Below are 19,321 nucleotides of genomic sequence, written 5' to 3'. Positions count from 1 at the left end.
TGTGGAGAAGAGTGCTTGAGGGTGGGCATGATGCCAACTCGGTATTTTTTTCCTTGACCCTTGGGTGTTGCCTGGTCTTGTATTGTGTCCCACGGATGAGAAGATGCGTTGGTGGGTCACCTGAGGAGGGAGAGCATGATTCAAGATCAGTCTTGTGGTGGCCAACTCCCATGCATCTTAGATCTAGTCCCACAGGGCTGAGTCCCTTTGCCCTACTCCACGTACAGGGCCAGTGCCATATGGCATCCAAGTGTCTCACTTCGTTGGCTTGTTTGCTGGAAAACTTGGATATCTAAAATTTGAAATCTAAAATCCTAGCAGGTGCTGTGCAAGCACAGGCACCCCCTGAGAGTTGTTCATCTCGTATGAATTTTGGGTCTCTGACTTAGACCACACAAATTGTTCTTTGGGGATGCTTTCTATAGAGTAGCTGGAAATGATGCGAGTAGGTGAGGCAAATCCCACGTGGGGTGGGTAGGATTGGTGGGCATCGCTTCTTGTAGTGCTGTTTCATGGGGATTTGCTGTGCTGGAAAACCCAAAGGTGAAGTCAACAGCGGAGTCAGGACCTGGTCTGGTATCACTTGTGTCCTCTTTACGCTTTTGCTCCATCTGCTCAGGCCTAGGTGCCACCATTTTACCTCATGTAAAGATAATCGGCGAGGTGGGGGACATTAGCGGGGACATAAAAAAATGATGTTTTGGAGGTAGGACAGAAGAGGAGTGACTGTCTCAGCTCTGGGATTGGGTTGAGGCAGGGCAAGTCCGTGCACAGTCCTGTCCTGCTTCCTGAGAGCCTCAGCACTAATTGCTGCAGTTTCCTAATTGTTCAGGCAGGTGGACCTGGTCTCATTTTTTCAAAATAGTTTCCTTGATCGCTTTGCAGTGGCTTTTTCACTCATGGTCCTGCAAAAGGCTTTGAGATGGTAAAGGCTACATGAAATTGCACATGGTAGCGCCTGGCTCTGAGGGCACTGGCTGAAATCAGCAGATGCATTCACCAGGAAAAGCTACTAGGGCCACCCCATGTTCAGCTTCCCTCCAACTTGGGTGGAAAAAGAAATGTGGATTCCTTATATCCCAACATACCCAACATAAAGATCCCTTCCAACCCAAAGGTTCTATATCTAGGGTCGAGCTCTTGGAAATGCAGTGAGCCCTGGAGCTGCCAATGGACCCACCAGCCACTTCATCAAGGACAGGGGTCATGCTGGCAGCCCTTACTGCAGCTCTACTGTACTCATCAAGTGGCTCCTTACTGAGAGGTGGGACCACCTCAAGCCAATGAATGTTACTGAATATTGGAGTCAGGGGCCAGATCTTTGGGAAAGCAGTGGGGCTTGCGCTTCTCCACCATGCAGGAGTCAGCGGTACCTTGGCACAACTGAGGCACTATCCAGGCAGGAGGTTTCAAGGATGTAAGATCTTTTTTGCATCCTCTGTTCCAGTAGCCTGCCTTTTTTATGTCAATCCCAATTAACCAAGCATGTATTGGAGGGACAACGTAAGTTTTTGAGGACTAACTCTAAGGGAGAGCCGTAGGGTGCTGGATTTGTGTGTGTAGGGGACCTCTCCCTACAGGGTCTTATTCCAAAGGAAGGAAAACCAGGGTGGAGTCGACAGGGGATGAGAAATGTAAAATGGTGCAAGAAGCCAACGCCGGCACTTACACAAAGAGCCAATATTGATAGAGATGACAAGGCAGTGTGTTTGAGATAATGGCGTGGCTGAGACTGACAGCCGTGGGAAGAAGGAAATGAAAGAGATTCCTTTTTATATTGGCTGGCTTTTTCTGCCTGTGAATTAAGAGTCTGGATCTGAATTAAATACCAAGGGAATGGGAGCTGCATGGGGAAGAATCAGATCAGTTGGGACCACCACTGTGCAGAAACAATGAACAAGCTATCTGAAAACAGGGAATTTCCCCCCTCCCTGCTCTTTCAAACGCATTTCATAATATTTTTCTTTGTGTTCCTAGCATAGTGTCACCTTGAGCTTCTTTTGCCGTTGTTTCCCATCCCCTGGTTTACAGGCTGGCAGTGTGGCTTGTGGACCTTAATTTGGTTTCCGGTGGACACACACTTCTTCAGACTGACAGAGAAATCAGAGTACAGCAGTGTGTGCTGCTTCTTTAATGTTGATGACTGCATGCCAGTCAGCATGCTACTGTTAACTGTATGGCTGGGGACTCTGTTTGAAGTGTTAATTAGCAGCAATTAATAAGAAGTGAAAAATTAATACCCTCTGTCAGCTTTCTTTGCTGGTTAGTTATATCAACACCAAGGCTCAGAGCTATCTTGAAGCTTATACTTGCATAGGAGTTGGGTCTTGTTGTCACATCGTATTGGGAAAGTACTTAAATGCTCTTCTACCAGAAATGGTAAACTAGTTATTCCCAAAATAAGAAGATAAGCTATAGCCTCTGACAGATCCAGTTTTCTTGGGATGTGGGTGCTCTTGACGTGACATTTCAAAAACAGTAAGTTGTCTGTAGCTTAAGCAAAAAAAAATACATTAAAATGGAATTAAACAAACAAAAATGTTGATGACATTACTGAATCTGGCTAAGAGATTTTACAGTGCCCCCATTTTAATTGAAGTACGCTTAAGCCCAGCCCCAGACGTGGCCACTGAGGATGGATCCCAGCCGTGTTGCAAACACTTTGGGCAGGTTCCTGCTGGTTTTCCCATCCATTTTCTATTTCTGATGGGAAATTCCATGACCCAGGGGAGTGGGCCTTTCTCATGGGTCTGGTGGCAGATTTGGGGCTTGAGTGCCTAAGAAACAGCAAATACTGTTGTCTGGTTGGACACCTTCAGCTTTTTATCAGCTCATAACTTTGTCTTATCAGCATCATAGGAGTGTCACAAGATTTAACTACACTACCAAGTAGCTTATCTTTCTTCTTGGTATTTAGATTTTTACCCTGAGTTCTGTTTAAGGTGATTGATTTGTTGTGTTTAAATTGATATCTGTTTCTCTCTGTCCTTCAAAATTCTTTTTTTGGTAGACCAAGATTACCTTCCATCATTGTCTGGTCCTAGGCAAAAATGAAAACAGTTGAATCCACCCAAGGTTTAGCTTCTATTTACACCTCCCCTTCTCTCACATTTAACAAGCTTGATGTAAAATCCTCATACTTAACCAATTTATTATTAATGATATTTACAGAAGTGTTCTCTACTGAAGAAGTGTTTTTTGATTTTCAGTAGACTGATTGCTTCTAGTTTCATATTTAATTGAAACTTAATATACACTGGGGATGAGTGATATATATGTTCTGAGGTTAGCTGCACTCAAAATACTCATAGTATATAATACACTTAATTCATTAGCAAGACTCATGTCAACAAAGAATAAAGATGAAGTGCTGTAGTGGCCATCGCAGTGGGGAAATGATCATCATTATTTATGGAGTGCTCAAAGTATACTAAGCACTTTGCAAAGAGTTCAACAAGCATATTACTCTGAATAGGTTTACAGTCTCCTTTTTTAAAAAAAAAATAATTTCCTTTCATTAGCAGGTTTCTTTGGAGTAGGGAACACAAATTGTTGATGAGGGTCTAAATTTGCCCAATCTTCAGCTGGGGGTTGTATCATGTACCTTTGTAATTTGCTTCTACCAGTGATGCTTTGTGAAACACCCGTTGTTTTTGCATGTTTTAATTGTGGTCGCCAAGATGCTGTTGTGATCACTCCAGCAGACAGTCCCACCATGGTTCAATTAATGGATATCACACTTAAACTTGACATGCTCCTCATCTTTTCCAGTTCCTGCTCTAACTGCTCACATATGCCCATTTCTCCCTTACAATTTTCATTGGAACATTTTTAAAAACTGGGGATTGACAAATCTATGACAGAGCACTCTCCCTCCTTCTATTTTATAACCACCATATGATTCTATATCTGGTCTTCCTGAATATGCTTCCTGAGTAGTAAAAGTTGAAAAAATCCCATAATATCTTTACAGTCTTATTACCTCCTGCGTTGCCCGGCCTCTGGGAGTAAACTTTTTTCCTAGTTTTAGTCACGCTTCTTGCAGAGCATTTGGCATTGGTGCCGCCAGCACAGTCCTCTCTGTCATGCAGGTCTTGGAGGCATCCACTAATAAGCGGGACCAGTCCTGCACATCGTATATTCTGGACACACACTTTCCCTATCTGTCTTTGCTTTAGCATATCTTGTGTGAATAGCTAGTTCCCTCTGTGCCCATAACCTGAGCTTTTGGTTTCTCTTTTTCAGTCCTCCTTTGACACCTTGTAATTCATCACCATCTCAAAGAATTTTACTGAAAAGCTCACTTTCGAGTTCTTTTTAATCTACTCCTAAAAGTGTATCTCTGGGTATTTCTTGTCTGGTGGCTTACTCTAGCTAGAAATATAGTTCTCATTTAGTCTGGTGTCTGATTCAAGATCTAGTCAGTCTGTATTGCCTTTCTGATATAATATTTCATCTCTGCGTGCTTTTATTAAAAGTTATATTTACTATGGTCATTACTTATGGAAGGATCTCCTCTGCCAACGTAACCCAATCTACACCCAAGTTAATATTTGCTACCCTGCATAGTACTAACTAGTGCAGTTAGCTTAGGTCAGTTTTCATTGAAAAACATTTGCAGCCAGCGCTATTTCGTTAGGGTATCTGCATTTTGCATGCTGAACTTTATTTTCTAGAGTTATTCGAGTTGCTCCCAAAGTATTCTTCCTTCAGTGCTTCCTCTGTTTCGTTATCATAAATATCCCCCTTTGGAATTTTGAATATTTACGGAGCGAGATATAGCTCACACAGTGATAGTCATCAAAAAGTAGTATGCCAAGAGCTGGACTTGTTGGAGGATGGCTGAGTTGGCCTTTCTTGGGTGCCTTTTTTTGGCGTGGGTTGTGCTACCTTATGGGCTGTTCCTTCCCTCTCTGTTGGTGGTACAGGGAACTTTGAGATGTGAATCCTTTGTGTTGAATATTGTGGATGTAGTTTATTACCTCATTATCTTGTATGTTATTATTGTTGTTATTGCTGCTTTGATATTATTTCTACTAACGGGAGACATCCTTCGTTGTGATTCCTCATCCAACTCTAGCTTCACCTTGGAGGAGGGAGCAGGATTGAAAAGTTACAGTCAACGTGGGATGACTTGAAAACCATTAGGGAAGGCTGAGGGAATGGGTTGGTGTAGGTAGAACAAATAACTCACTGGGTTTTTTTTCTTTTAGCTTGTCCTCTAGGCACTCCTGCTGCAGGATGAATTAGGAATTCAAGGCCTCTTCCTCTGAACCATGGAGACAAGGGCATCTTTCATTGCCGCCATGCAAGAGACCCAGCATTTCTCTCCAGAGAAGGGTCAGAGCCCAGCCAATGGCAACAGGGAGCAGTTTGATTCAGGTGAGCTCTTATTCACCCCCATGGGTTGTCTTCACTGGTACAGCCCTCCAGCTGATCACTGGTAGAGGTGGGTCAGTCATATTGCCAGGGGAGCATTGGCAGTGGTTGAACAGCTTGAAGGCCTTTTTTGGGTCTTATGAATTGGACTGTGTCCTGTGGTTGATGGGTTGGGAAATTTGAGCTTTTCTTCTTCTGGATCACTTCTACAGTATGGAGCAGCTATTAAAAATTTAAACAAAAAGCAATGGAAAACCTTTCCCAGGACATCATATTGTGTTCTTTGTGTTTCCCCACCCTTTTTTATTTTGTGGGAGTTTTGTGGTTAAAGAGAGGAAATGAGCATTCAGAAATTATGGCATTTCTCCCTTGTTTTGACCCTTCACCCTTTTTTCCTCCAGAATTTTTTTTTTGAGTGCTTCAGGTGACAGGGCTTCACAAACATTAGTGAAGCCAGCGGAGAGCTGGTGGCATGTTGTCCTTGTACTCATGGGTATGACTGGATGCTCTGTAATGCTCAGGGATGGGCACCTAAAGGTGAAGATTCACTGCACTAAATTTGGGCATCGTCATAGTAGATACAGAAAAATAAGCGTTAGCTTCTGGTGACTTCTGCTGGAATTAGGTGCTTTAACTTCCCATATCTAGCCTTAACAGGAAGAGACTGTATCCTATGGTGAAGTTGCACATTATGGCTAGACCCAATCTGGTTTCTTTCTGATGCCAAAATGGGAGACTCCTCTTTATACCATCTTTTCTATTGCACCGCCCCTGCTGCACATCACACCCTGGGCTGAGTCAATCAACTTGCTAATCCAGCAGAAAGGTAATAGAAAAAAAAAAAAGTCAATAATTTTCAGACAGCTTTGTGAGTTGAACTGGCTGGAGGAAGAGGGAGGGCCAGAGCGCATGCTGGTGGGAATGGGACCTTTCCCAGTGGCACTGAATTGTTGATTTGGCTCAGCTATAACTTGTAACTTCTTCCTTGCTCCATGTTTGCATTGGAGAACTCAACTGATGAACTTGTGGAGAACAACACTGAGCTATCAGTCAGTTAATCTGCACAAAAGGGTTTGTTTTTGCATTGTGGTTCTTGTTTTGGTGCTCTCATGCTTGAATGCTTTTCCAGAACTCGCTTGCATTTCTGTAAGAGCTATTCTTGACAAAAGGATGCTAAGATGTAAATGGCAGATGAAAGTCTGTGCTTGCAGCTGGGCCTCGTGTAGGGCTGCCTTAAGTTTACTTCCATGGAAATAGGTGCCCTCATCAGTGGTGAATCACTGTTTCAGCACTCCTCAAATGCAATGGTAGCCGTGCTGGGGTGACTGCTTTAGCACTCTGCATGCTTTGCCTTCAGTGTCTTTTGCACCTTTTCTCTCTGGTGGTGCTGTTTGTGCTTTATCGGTCAGTGCTGTGCTGAAGTCCTTTGCAAAGCTGTGTCTTTGGTCCGCTTTTCACTGTTTCTCTCTCAGCACCTCAGAAATTTGGCCATCCAGTCTTCAGTTTCTTCACCTTTCATAGTGACTCAGTGATTTTCCTATTTTGCTGGACACCGCCCATTGGAAAGCTGTGACCAGTCTTTGAATATTTGCCACATTCACTAATGAATTGGCGGGGCGAGGGCTCACAGCAATGAGAAACCATGCCAGTTAAACTATGAACTGTGGTCCTTGAGGTGACTTTGTAAGATTTTTGGGGTGAGGATGGGCTGTCTTCCACAGGCCCTTGTGCAATGGAATCATCTTCTGCAACTTTGGCATCAAAATGATAAACAAGGGTGGCATGTTTGGCCTGCAGGTTGCCAGTGACCACCTGGGCAGATCTTAGAAGGCAGCTGCATTACACCTGTGCAATTGAGATGGAAATGCAGGTGGTCTTTCAAGAGGTCAGCAAGAGTAGGGAAAAATGAGAGGTATGTCCTATAAAAATTGCAATCTGGCTGTGTTGAACTGAAAACATGTTTGAGATGTGGGGTAGTCCAGTTGGTCTTGACACGACCAATAGGTTATAGGTTCAGCTGGGCTCTTAAGCTCTGCATGTTAGGTGGAACACAGATGGAAACTTTCCTGTGTTGTGGGGTTGTTAGCCCAACCAAAGTTTTGGTTTTTTTCCACGGTACATGCAGTGGTTCTGGTTGTTTCAGATGGCTTCAAAGGGAACTTGGACATGCTTATGGAAGAAAGATGCAGTGTGTTAACTGCGTAGAAACCATGTTTGCCTCAGGGAAACCCCTGAACCAGAAATAGTCGGATGATAGGAACTTTACATGGTGGGGAATCATAGATGGTTGCCCTCATCTAATGGATGTCTCTAGGCATCCATGAGGAGTCAAAGCACACAGGAAAACTCCACTGACTCTGTGTGAAGGGGAGGGTGTGTATGTATGGAGGGGTTGTGATGAGAAATCTGGATTCATCCCATGTGAAGGAAGCAGGACATTCTTACGGTACCTTAGGTAAGAACATAAATATTACCCTGGGTTCTCCCATAGATATGAAAGAGAAAGAGCCTCCCTTCTACAGTGTGACTCATAAGCATGACTGCTGAGGGTCATCTAGAGTTAAACATCTGAATCTGGAGCTGAGGTGTCTTAAAACACCTTACAAAATGTAGTAATCTGGTGCTGCCTGTATCACCAGTGAAGAGAAAGATACATCTCCAGAAAGGAAGTCATCCCACTTTAACACAGGTGCTGGGTTGCCTTTGCGTTGGGTTGCCATCTGGAGCTGCCTGTTTCTCGCCACTGAGAATGAAGAAAGCTAACCCTGTCTGGAGCAGAGGGGAACATCTCAATCCTTGTTGCTCATGTGGTGCAGACCACTCTCTCGAGGTGGGATTCCTGTCCTCTAATTCAGACATTTCCAGAGTGCAAACCTGCAGCCTGATCTAGTCACTATCGGATCCATTTGTATCCCTGGGAGAGAGGTGGGTGCCTATAGAATGAGACTCAGTTTGCCAAGCATAGACAGTGCTTTTGGAATGAGAAGAACTAGTCTGTGGCGCCTAAATTTGTTTGGGGATGTGGATCTTGGTGAGTCTCCCAAGGCCATGCTGGAGGTTTGTGGTTGATCAGGTTCACTACACCCCCACATTGCTTGGTGCGTTAACCGCTAAAGCATTTCAGTTCTCTGTTCACTCAAAAAGTCGTGAATGTATCTACGTGCTGTAAATAAGATGGATAAGCAGTTTGCCACAAATACATTCTTCTTCAGTGAAGCCTGGGAAAAATCTGTGCTTCTGGAGCCACAGGTTTTGGGTCTTTTATCCCCATTACCTCCCACAGCCAAACATCCTGGGAGGCTGTTAACAGCTGGAACAGTTGCATTTTTATAGTGTCAATGCATGAGCACTTTAAAGCCATTGAGAGGCTCACAGATAATGACTTGTTGATTTTATTTGCCATCCTGGGCTTGTTTATACATCACCGTATTGAAGGCTAGCCAGCCTTGACTTTTTTATTAAGAAAGAGCGCTGGGCCTAAGTACCAATAACTGGAAATGGAGCTGGTATGTAAAATAGACTTAATGCCAAATTTGTCATCTCACAGGGAGCTCTGTGAAATGCTGGCACCTGGGGTTTTGCAGTTCTCCAGCAGAGTCAGGACTTTGTTCTTGGAGCGGTGACCTGAAGAGCGATGAATAGATCAGCTTTGTGATGTCCGCTGCTCAAGTGGACACAATGGCCGCTGTTGTATATTAAAAGACACTTTGCATTTCTCTGTCTGCCTTTTAATCAGGGCATATCCAGGCAATTGAGAGAGGTTGGGAAGAGGTGTCCTCTGCTCCTCAGCAGTAGGGCTTTTCTGATGATTGAGGAGATTTGAGCACAATCCCGTTACGTGTGTGGATGGGGTTGGGTCCCTTGGGCTGATCTCATCCCAGGACAACTCGTGTCTCTGCTCTGGATGCCCCTTGCGAGCTTTCTAGAAAGGAAGAAAGTCCATTAAAAATATTTTTTTTTGGAAACTTACAATCCCTTCAAAATCCTTTGTGATAAAATGAAGCAAAATAAAACATTGATGCCGTGATAAATGAGTGCTCTGACATTATTTTAACAGACCTTGTAAAAGTAATTTCCTGATAAAGTCTGCAGATAAAATACAGCAGAGGAGTCAGACTTGTGATGTGTCAGAGAGAAGCAAATTGACAGGGAGGGAACGCTGCAGCTCTCACGTTGCCTCCCCCTGTGGGTCTTGAAGCCTCTCTATTTGGGTTTAGAAAGGGGAGATGTGGGTGCTTTTTTTAGAACAGTTGCTGTTGTGAGTTTTGCTGGAGTGCATGTGAATGAACCTGCTGGTGGGACTGGGAACAGTGGGGCCAGTGAGTCTCTCGGTGTTGGCATGTGGCAGAGTAGGTCATGGGTAATAAGATTATGAAGTACAGGAGGACTTGTTGCATCCATAGCTAGCATCTGTCATGCTAACAAAATTGATGTGTTGTTGCAAAATTCTGGAGATTTTGCCACCCTGGAGACACTGCTCCCTGCAAGGGCTGGAGGTCATAGACTGAACTGCCTAAACGTCCCTGCTTCCACTGCTCTGTGGAATGACTCCTTCCCGTAAGACTACTGAGGAAGACTGGAGAAAAGGAGATACTTGTCTGGACTTACCCAGCAGGTTAGAGCAAAAAAATTAAGAATATATGGAGAGCATCATGGTCTGAGGCAAATGCCGCATGCTCTGAAATGGAAGTAGCTGAACAGAGAAGTGAACCCAGGGCTGACTTGGAAGTGTCCTGTACTTGTCAGATGTCTGAGGTGAAGATGTCCTTGGAGTTGCTGAGCAGCCCATCCCAACACCACAAGCGCAGTTGGACGCAGAAGTGGGGAGCAGCCAGGCAGAGGGGATGCACTTCTAGCTTTTTGCCTTTTGCTTTTCATGTCAGACATCGCTGACTTTTAGTGGGTCTGGGATTTGTTGTGCTTGGGATAGAAAGTTCCTTAAGCATCAGAGTAATTTTAAGTCTGGAATGGGTAACCATATCTGCCCATTTACTCATGGACTGTGATACTTGATTTTACAGGCTCAGTCTTTGAAATCTCTGGATGTGGTTCTTCTCTAAAACATTAACTCCACAGGGTTGCAGACATTAAGGCTGAAAAATTTCCCTGATCATCTAAGTTGCTTGCCTACATGATATACATGAAGGAAACTCTTAGCAATTTTTGCACTAAGCTCCTACCTTGTGGTTAAGCCGTGGCTTATCTTTCAGTCAAGAATGAACAAACCCCTCATTTTGGGTCAAATATCTCAGTTAGCTTCTATGCCTGGAGGCTTTTGCAATGATTGCAAGAAACAAAACCAAACCCATCCATTGAATTTCCTATTTTCAGGTTGTAATCATGAAGTTGGGTTATTTTGTGTCTTGCTGAGTTGAAAAGTCATGTGGTAGCCACTTTGTCACAGGAGTAAATGTTGATTTACATCTTCATATTTAAGCAGGTTAATTGAGTTTAAGGCAAGGAGTCAGACCTTAGACTTGATGCAGCACTGTGCAAGTGTTTTAACAGCGATGACAGCTCAGCGCTCCTCTTTGAACTCCCAGACAGATCTTTACCCTCCACCAGCTCTGTCTCAAAAACCCTCTTCTGATCCACTTTTTTCCCCTCGCCTATGTGTGTCTGGCTCCATAGGCAGCAAATAAAACCTCTGTCTTCCCCTTTTAATAATGAGAGATTCCCATTGCACAACATAATTTTCTGGTCCTGAAAACTGGAGACCTGTAGCAATAATTGCAATAAATTAACCCTGCTGTTTTCTTCATAAAACTGTCTGGGGAGGTTTTTTAATTCAGTTTGTCATGAGTCACTTTAATTACATCATGACCATGCTGATGAATGTTTGGGCAGGTAAGGGTCTTGCAGAGTTTGCCTGATAAATGCTTATTGCAAAGAGCTCGTTGCTAGACTGTAAATATTTGTGCTCTGGGGCTGAAACTGGGTTTGCAAGATTGCTTGGGAACAAAATGAAAACAATCAGATTTGGCTGATTTTCTGTAAGTGAAAGAAGATTTATTTTTAATTATTGCTGTGTGTGTTTCAGTGATGGTTTGAGGCCTCAGCTCTGCTCTACTCAGCGTGGTTATAATAAAGAGTAGTAATGTCAAGTCCTTTACTGTGAGGAAGGATCGTGGGGGGCGATGGTGCAGATGGGGGAGGCATGATGCAGAGCTCCAAATCTGAAATGGGGCAAGGACAAATGCAGGGAGCAAGAAGGCAACAGTGGTCTGGTGAGGGGTGCTGGGGGATTTGGGAGAAGGCAGCTGTAGTCTTGGGGGAGGAGGGAGGCATGGGGACCTCAGCTGAGACTTCTAGGTGGAAGGATGCTGAGGAAGGAGAGAAAGGCAGGTGGGACTGAAACTGGGGCTCCTCAGCCCCAAGGGTTTGAGTGTTTGCTCTGCACATTGCTCAGCCAACAGAAGCAACATCTAGTAGTATTACCAGGGCATTGCTGGAATTAACAGTGCTGAGTGACCTGATTTTGCGGCATGAGCAAGACCGCTGTCCCTCGTGGTAGTGGAGAGGCGGCCACCTTCCTTCCAGAAAGAGGGACATCAAATACAAAATAAAAGACCACAAGTTCCTGTTGCAGTATGACAGGTTTGTTCCCCCACTGCTGTGAAGGCAGAGTAATTTCTGATCTCAAAGTGCTGACTGTCAAAGTCCCAAAGTCTGCCGAAAGTGCAGTAAGAGCCAGGCAAACTAGATAAGCACGGATCTTTAAAACAAGCTTTCTGTTTTTCCTTGTGTTGATGTTTATACTGGTTGGTATTCTCACCCTGAACTCCTTGACACAACTTTTGCCTTCTTTGGCTGTGTTTTAGGCTGCTTTTCTTTCCCTTTTTTTTTTCTTTTTTTTTTTTTTTCTTTTGAACAGATGAGGGCTCCAGCATTGAGGATGCAGACTTCAACTGGGATGAGTTCCTGGAGGAAACAGGAGCGAGTGCTGCTCCCCACACCTCCTTCAAACACGTACGTGCTTCGTCTGAGCCTTGTGGGTGTTGCGCGTGTTCCCTCTTCTGGTTTTCAGGGAGTACCTGGCGAAGTGAAGTGAGGTTTGACCATTTTGGGGAGAAATCATCCCTCCATACCTGTGACAGCCTCTGTGGGAATAGCCTCCCAGCTCGTGTTAGTTGAATTCAATGTGTTTGCAGTCACAGCTTAGAGTGCTGTGTCTATGCCACTTCCTTATCCTCTGTCTTTGGTTCAAATTTTCCATTTTTGAGGGCTTATATTGCTCTCCTTTTGCTTATAATGCACTCATTTTTTTTTTCTCTTCGTCTATTTTTCCTTCTCTTTCTTTATTCATCATTCTCCATCCCAACCTGTAGAGATTCATCTCATAGAGTGTCTTATTTCTCCAAAGCTGTCATCTTAATGCATGGTTTACTGACTAGCAGGGTCCCTCACTCAGCACTAGAGTCCAGCATAGCCCATGGGAAAACATCTCTCAGCCTCCTGCCTGGAGGTGCTGTCTCAGGAGCGTGAGAACCAAGTACTTGGGTAGGTGATGCTTTTCCTGGGTCAACATGGATCATACAGACAGCGGTGGTAGTTACAGCATGGTCTGCGGCTCTGGTCTGTGTTAGCACAAGTAGCATTCGAAGTCTAAAATCTGTGCTGATGAAGAATATCAGAGCATGCTTTGAAGAAAGGACACTGTCTCAAAGCAGAGCCCATCACAGTCAAGGATATTGTTGTTTGGGACTAGCTTCTCCATCCACCACCAGTTGTTTAACCTCTTCTATTCAGCTCCATGTGTGTCATGTCACATGAGGACATGGGACAGAAATTAAGCTGATGTATGAGTTCTTCATCACAGTCAAGGGTGTGCGTGTGTGGCCACATTGGTGGATTTTTCCAGGACATCTTTGTTGTTCAGCTACAAGACTGCTGTCAGAGATGTTAGGGCCTGCTGGGAAGGTGTTGTGATGCCTTCCACTGAGTCAAGCCACGACAAGTCATGGTGGTTCTCCATCCTCAGCTGCAAGTCCCATGAGGATAGTGCTCTTCATGCTCCTACCTGACCCATTAGGTGCAGGTAGCAACTTGTTCTGCTACAGCTGCTCTTCAGGTGCGCAGGCTCTTCTCCCAGCTTCACCTGGCTGGTCTGTGTGCTCTGGAGGATGTGGACATCTTCATCAGGAATAGAGGGGCTTTAGCTGGGATGCTTTTACACTGACTTTTGCCTTACACTGAGTGTTTGCTGTCAGAGATGTCCTTTGGGTACAGTGTAGCTGTGCTGTGGTGAGAGGGAAGCTTCCTGAAGAACCCGTTACTACTTTAAGAGAAGTCTGTATTTGGATGCTGTCATGCCATTAAACCACCTTTATCTCCAGGTGATTTCTTGGATTGTTTCGAAGGGGTAAGGAGCTGCAGTGATGAAAAACCTCTCTTCCATCTATATTTGAAAAAATAATACAATTCTCCATTCCCTATTCTGTCTCCATTTTAACAACAGTGCAGAATTGCAGGATGAAGGACCATAATTCTCTATACTGGAGAATTACAGGGCAATGCTTATGGTAGAGTTTATCCTTGATCTCCTGGTCTGGAGAGAACATCTTGTCCTGAGAGCTCCGGGCCTGAACCCCAATTACCACATCCAGGTAGTTTTGTGCTTCATGAAGCCCTTAAGGATGTCTTTAGGTGCATGGAGATGCCAACCTCATCCTGCTGATTGCAGTGTCTCACAGCACCTCAATCCTGGGACTGTTGATGTGAGACAAGTTAGTGCTGGGAACAGTCCTTAGTGACTATGCTTCACAATCTAAAACTTCATCCTGAAAAAACCCTGGGTTGGCCAGAACCTGAAAGCTGTCAGAGAAGATTATGTTGTCTGTCTGTTCGATTCCACTCTTCATGTTATTTCCAGTCACAAGTCCCTTGCCTCCAGAATACCATGTTGGTCTTTACTTACGGTGAGCATAAGGAGAAAAATTACAAATGAACATGTATCCTGGATTATGTGTGGTGACCCTTAGCATCACAAGAGCTACGATCCTGTCTTATGACGAAGTAGTAAATGTCACAGACCTTCTTCAATCTTAAGACGATCTCCAAAGGTCCCTTCCAACCTCAACTGTTCTGTGACCCCAGGCATTGAGGCTGATGGAAGTGCCCACACAAGTAAAGGCACATGGAGTGTTTTTACCTGCAAATAATAAATGGCTTTGGCTGGGCAGCACTCGTGTCATAAACTGGAGTGGGTTGAGTGAGGGAATACTGCTGACATGCCAGAGGAGTGTTTTCTCTGCAACTTGTGAAGTCCTCAGGTGGGCAAGTAGACCATATTATATTTATCTTTGTGAGTGAAAGAGGCATTTTAACCTGTCATTTAAATGAGAAGTTAATCAGAGTTGGGCTTAAACCAGACTTCATAACGTGTCTGGTTTCAGTAGGAGATAAAGTACTAAGAAACCTGTAAGAACCTGTCCTTAAGCATCTTATAGGGAGTAACAGGCTACATTTTGCATGGTATTCTGAAGACAAGGCTGGCACCTGAACCAGCATCCACTTCTTTATCAAAAACAGCCAGAGGCATCCCAGTCACCCTTGGAAGACACATTACAATGTGCTCTAGTGTTTAACAGCAGTCCTTGCAGCATCCTAGAAGAGGTGCACTGGCATCTCCAGTGTCCTAAGGCAAGTTGTATGTGATCTGTCACTGGTGAAATAAATGGAAGTGACATCTACATCAGATGGCAGGACAGTGACCCAAACCATTTGTGTCTTTCAGCGATGGGTCATACCTTATTTACCAGGGTTCTGGGAGAGTGAATCGGTTGAGGCTTGAGCTGCTGGAGATGGATTTAGTGGAAACTCTCTCCTTGGTCTGCCTGGTACAGCATTCAGCCCTTGATGCTTGTCAAGCCTCAGGAGGTGCTTCAATGTTGTTAAATGACTAAATATTATAGTTGGTCTCCTAGAGATGCCTAGTACCTGCCTTTCTACCTTGCATGTGTCCTACGGTTCGCCCGACAGAGCTGTGTAGTGGGAAGTGAAGCCTCATTTGAATTATCACTGATTCCTGGGAGGTGGTATATGTATGATGCAAAGGTGGGTACCAGTCCTCGCTCAGATGTAGTGCACCACTGCTAGAGGGACTCTTTGGAGCATGCAGGACCTTACATGATGGGATATATGGCAGTGAAGTAGGAATGGTCCTGCCCAGACAGATTGTGAAGGAGATGGTTGGATTAAGGAGCACTGTCAACTCATGTCCTGTCCCAGAGCTGCTCTTTAAGGGCAGCATTATCTTGCTTAACTGGGGACGGGGTCTCCCTGCAAAGCAGAAAAGGTAACGCCATGTCTTTCTCATTTTGTAAGGTTGAAATCAGCCTTCAAAGCAGTTTCCAACCAGGGATGAAATTAGAAGTGGCCAACAAGAGCAATCCGGACACATATTGGGTGGCTACGATCATTACAACATGTGGACAGCTCTTACTGCTTCGCTACTGTGGCTATGGAGATGACCGCAGGGCGGATTTCTGGTGTGATGTGATGACAGCAGATCTTCACCCCGTTGGTTGGTGTACGCAGAATAACAAGGTCCTGATGCCTCCAGATGGTGAGTTCTCTGTGTTTTGTTAGGGTCATGCTCTAGTATTGGGCTGGTGCTTAATCTCTTGCAGACGATCTGGAATGGGTACTCCGGATCCTCAACTGGTGTTGGGTGACACAGTCAGGGTCAGGTCCCCATGGGCCAGAGTGATTAAGTTTGCCAGTTGGCCTTTAGCAAAGGCACTTTTGCTCTAGTTGGTAACAACACAAGGTGCTTCTGTAGGAAGCTGTCTTAACACAGAAACTTAACTGCTAAATTGCAAAGCTGTGATTTTCAGTTAGAGGGGAAAGTTGTCCTGATCTTGTAGGAAGGAGGGATGAAATTCAGAGTGAGAATAAACTAAACTAAGCAAGATCAGTTTGGGTGTAACTGAAACCAGAAGTTGGCTGTGCACTCAAATGTTTTGCCCTGGAACTTTAAAACTTTCCAGTGACAGATTCTTGCAACCTTTAATGCCAATGGTAGATACACACCATTAAAGATAGCAAAATTTGGTCATTATAGGTTAGGGTATGTCCTGATTATCAGCTCTTAGTTGCACAAAAGCTGAATGCAAGAGCTGTGGGTTACTGAGTGGCCTGTGTGGAACACTTTCTTAATAATACATTTTGATTCCCAGTGTTAAGAAAAATGTGGGGTTGTTTTAGCTGCGTACAGCAATGGAACAGCTGTGTAACCTTACTACTACATAGCTCCAAGCAGAGGCATATTTGTCACTGCTACTCATACGTCTTCCTGCTATATATCCCATTTGTTCTGTATCGGGGAAGAGATGAATATGTAGCCTCCAGTTTTTGCATGCATTTAAGAAAAGTCCCATTTAGGGATTCTGCTGCTGAAGTTATTATATTACTTTCTGTTGCATGTGACCACTGAAAAAAGTGTATGTGCCATTTGTGTGCCATGTGTGATTTCTCTTGCTGTAGGTGTTGCCTGACTTCCCACTGAAGTGAGTTGTAGACATGGTCTTTGAACCAGAGCTGACATTCTTGCCTTCTGTATGCTGAACTCTGAGCAAAATTTATCTTTTTCTTCTGGTCTGTGTCTTTTGAATAAACAGAGGATTGATTGCTTTAAAAAAAAAAATTCTTGAAGCCAGATATGGTTGAGAAATCTGTTGGCTTAGCACTAGTAAATCAAGGCTGTGTAAGGGGTTAGGTATTTTATTTTATTGGTCTCTTAAACTACCTTTTATTTCGTGAGTTGTACTCAGTGATATCAGAAAGGTGTACAGTGCCATAAACTAAATCTCAAAATGCCAGGGTCAAGGGGTGAGAGATCTTATCGACTGTTGTAATAGAAAGTAACAATTGTTTTATAACTGGAGGCAACTGCTTTTCATGGAAATGTTGGAATCTGCTCTTTGGGTTGTGGCTACTTCGAGTGAATTGTCTTGCTTGAATGACCACGAATGTGCAGCGAGTGCGTCACACCTCCTTTCTCCTCTGGCTGGGTGATGTGACTGTATACCAGGGTCTTAAATTTGGGCAACTGCCCTGTTTTGGTGTGTGTGTTCCCCTCCTTCTCAGTGAATAAACTCCATTGAATAGGTCTTAGTGTAGTTTTCAGAAAGAATAAATTACATGTGTAGGTTGTAATTTCAAAAGATATTTAAGCATTTAAGAGCTTGGGTTCTATTTTGGAATGAGGCATCTAAAATGCCCGGGGGGATTTGAGCCTTCAGGACTTCTCTCACTTGGGAAAGAGAGAGGTCCTAAATGTGCTCAGAAATCACAGAGCTCCTCTGGGTGTTTGCCCGCAGGGTTCAGCCTGTGGTCAAAGGTGGGTTTTGAAAAGAGCATTGCTCCAGCTGGGAAACCACGGGGAAGAACCTGAATTTTCAAGAGTGCCCCTTGTCTTCTGTAGGGAGAACTGAGCTCTGAGCAGCTTTTAAAAGTAGCTTGTGAGTTCTAGACTTCATGTATGCAAGATGTCTGGAGTTTGTCCTGTGCTTAATTGCTTTGCTCATCAGTGAATTTATCTTAACGAGACAAACTTCACTGCAGAGCTGAGAGTTCTGTCTAGTGAAGCCTGCAGGATCAGATTTTGCATCTTACCCTGGGCTGTACCCAAAGCCGCATGGCCAGCAGGGCGAGGGAGGGGATTCTGCCCCTCTGCCCCGCTCTGGGGAGACCCCCCTCCAGGGCTGCGTCCAGCTCTGGAGCCCTCGGCACAGGAGAGACATGGACCTGCTGGAGCGGGGCCAGAGGAGGCCCCAGCAACGCTCCGAGGGCTGGAACAGCTCTGCTGGGAGGACAGGCTGGGAGAGCTGGGGGGGCTCAGCCTGGAGCAGAGAAGCTCCGGGGAGACCTTCCTGCAGCTGCCAGGGCTGAGAGGGGGCTTGGAAGAAAGGTGGGGATGGACTTTTTAGCAGGGCCTGCTGCAATAGGACAAGGGGTGATGGTTTAAAACTAGAAGAGGGGAGATTCAGACCAGATAATAAGGAAGAAATTTTTGACAATGAGGGTGGTGAAACCCTGGCCCAGGTTGCCCATGGAGGTGGTAGATGCCCCCTGGCACCATCCCAGGTCAGGTTGGACTTTGGGGCTCTGAGCAACCTGCAGATGTCCCTGCTCATGGCAGGGGGGTTGGACTAGATGGCCTTTAAAGGTCCCTTCCAACCCAAACTCTTCTATGATTCTGTGATTGCTAAAACAGAAACTGATGTTCTGTATGAACTCCATGGAGGATGGAGGTTTTTTACCTTTTTAGCATCACATGCTATTTTATTGCCAGACCTTTGGAAGAAATGAATGCCTGCTTCAAATTGCATGGATGTGTTTTCTAAGGGCCTGATTCTGCACATCTTGATTGCAGTGAGGATATCTTTTGGCAAGACCATGCAAACAGTATGGCCGGGATTTCATTTTAATTAGGAGCTGAAGGCTTTGGTTAAAAAGCAGATCTGCCAAGAAGGACTTGTTTAATGGCAAAATACCAGAATTGGGACAATGCTCTGTTTCTGCTTACGAATCAGATTGGACTGATTGGCACTCGTCTTATAAATGTGATGCCAGACAAGGATGGTACAAAATGATAGGACGAAGAATTTCATTAGATGGGAGAGAGATGTGAGAAAACGGGCTGGTTCAGTTTAGCAAATCAATAGAGCTTGATTTAATGTTCAGCACACATAGCTTTTAAGGGGCAGCTGCCACATAATCATTGTTTATGATCCCAATCGAAGGAAGTCATTTAATTTACAGACTGTTACATGATTATTTATTGGGTGACGTTAGTATTGCATCATGGTGCCTGTGAGTATAATGTCAAGTCATGTTGTGTCCTCCCATGACATTATGATGCAACGTACTAGAATAGGACTGCTCAAGCCAAATACTTGAGTTTGCAATAAACTGTATTGGCTTATGAAAGGACGAT

At 44.5% G+C, this 19,321-nt stretch overlaps 1 protein-coding gene across 1 annotated transcript in view; it reads left to right on the top strand.

Annotated features, from left to right (window-relative positions):
* Positions 1–5,276: 5,276 nt before the first annotated feature.
* SFMBT2 (Scm like with four mbt domains 2) overlaps positions 5,277–19,321 on the top strand; it is a gene marked incomplete at both ends in the record, with an annotated part of 100,604 nt that continues 86,559 nt past the window's right edge. Inside the window, 3 exons of the mRNA XM_082013455.1 lie at positions 5,277–5,382; positions 12,254–12,348; positions 15,706–15,946. Coding sequence (XP_081869581.1) covers positions 5,277–5,382; positions 12,254–12,348; positions 15,706–15,946 — 442 coding nt within the window. The remainder of the gene's footprint in view (positions 5,383–12,253; positions 12,349–15,705; positions 15,947–19,321) is intronic.

This window comes from Phaethon aethereus (assembly GCF_964289735.1).
Source record: "Phaethon aethereus genome assembly, chromosome: 1".
In the NCBI taxonomy this organism is placed as follows: Eukaryota; Metazoa; Chordata; class Aves; order Phaethontiformes; family Phaethontidae; genus Phaethon; species Phaethon aethereus.
This window is presented reverse-complemented; position numbering and strand designations above follow the sequence as displayed.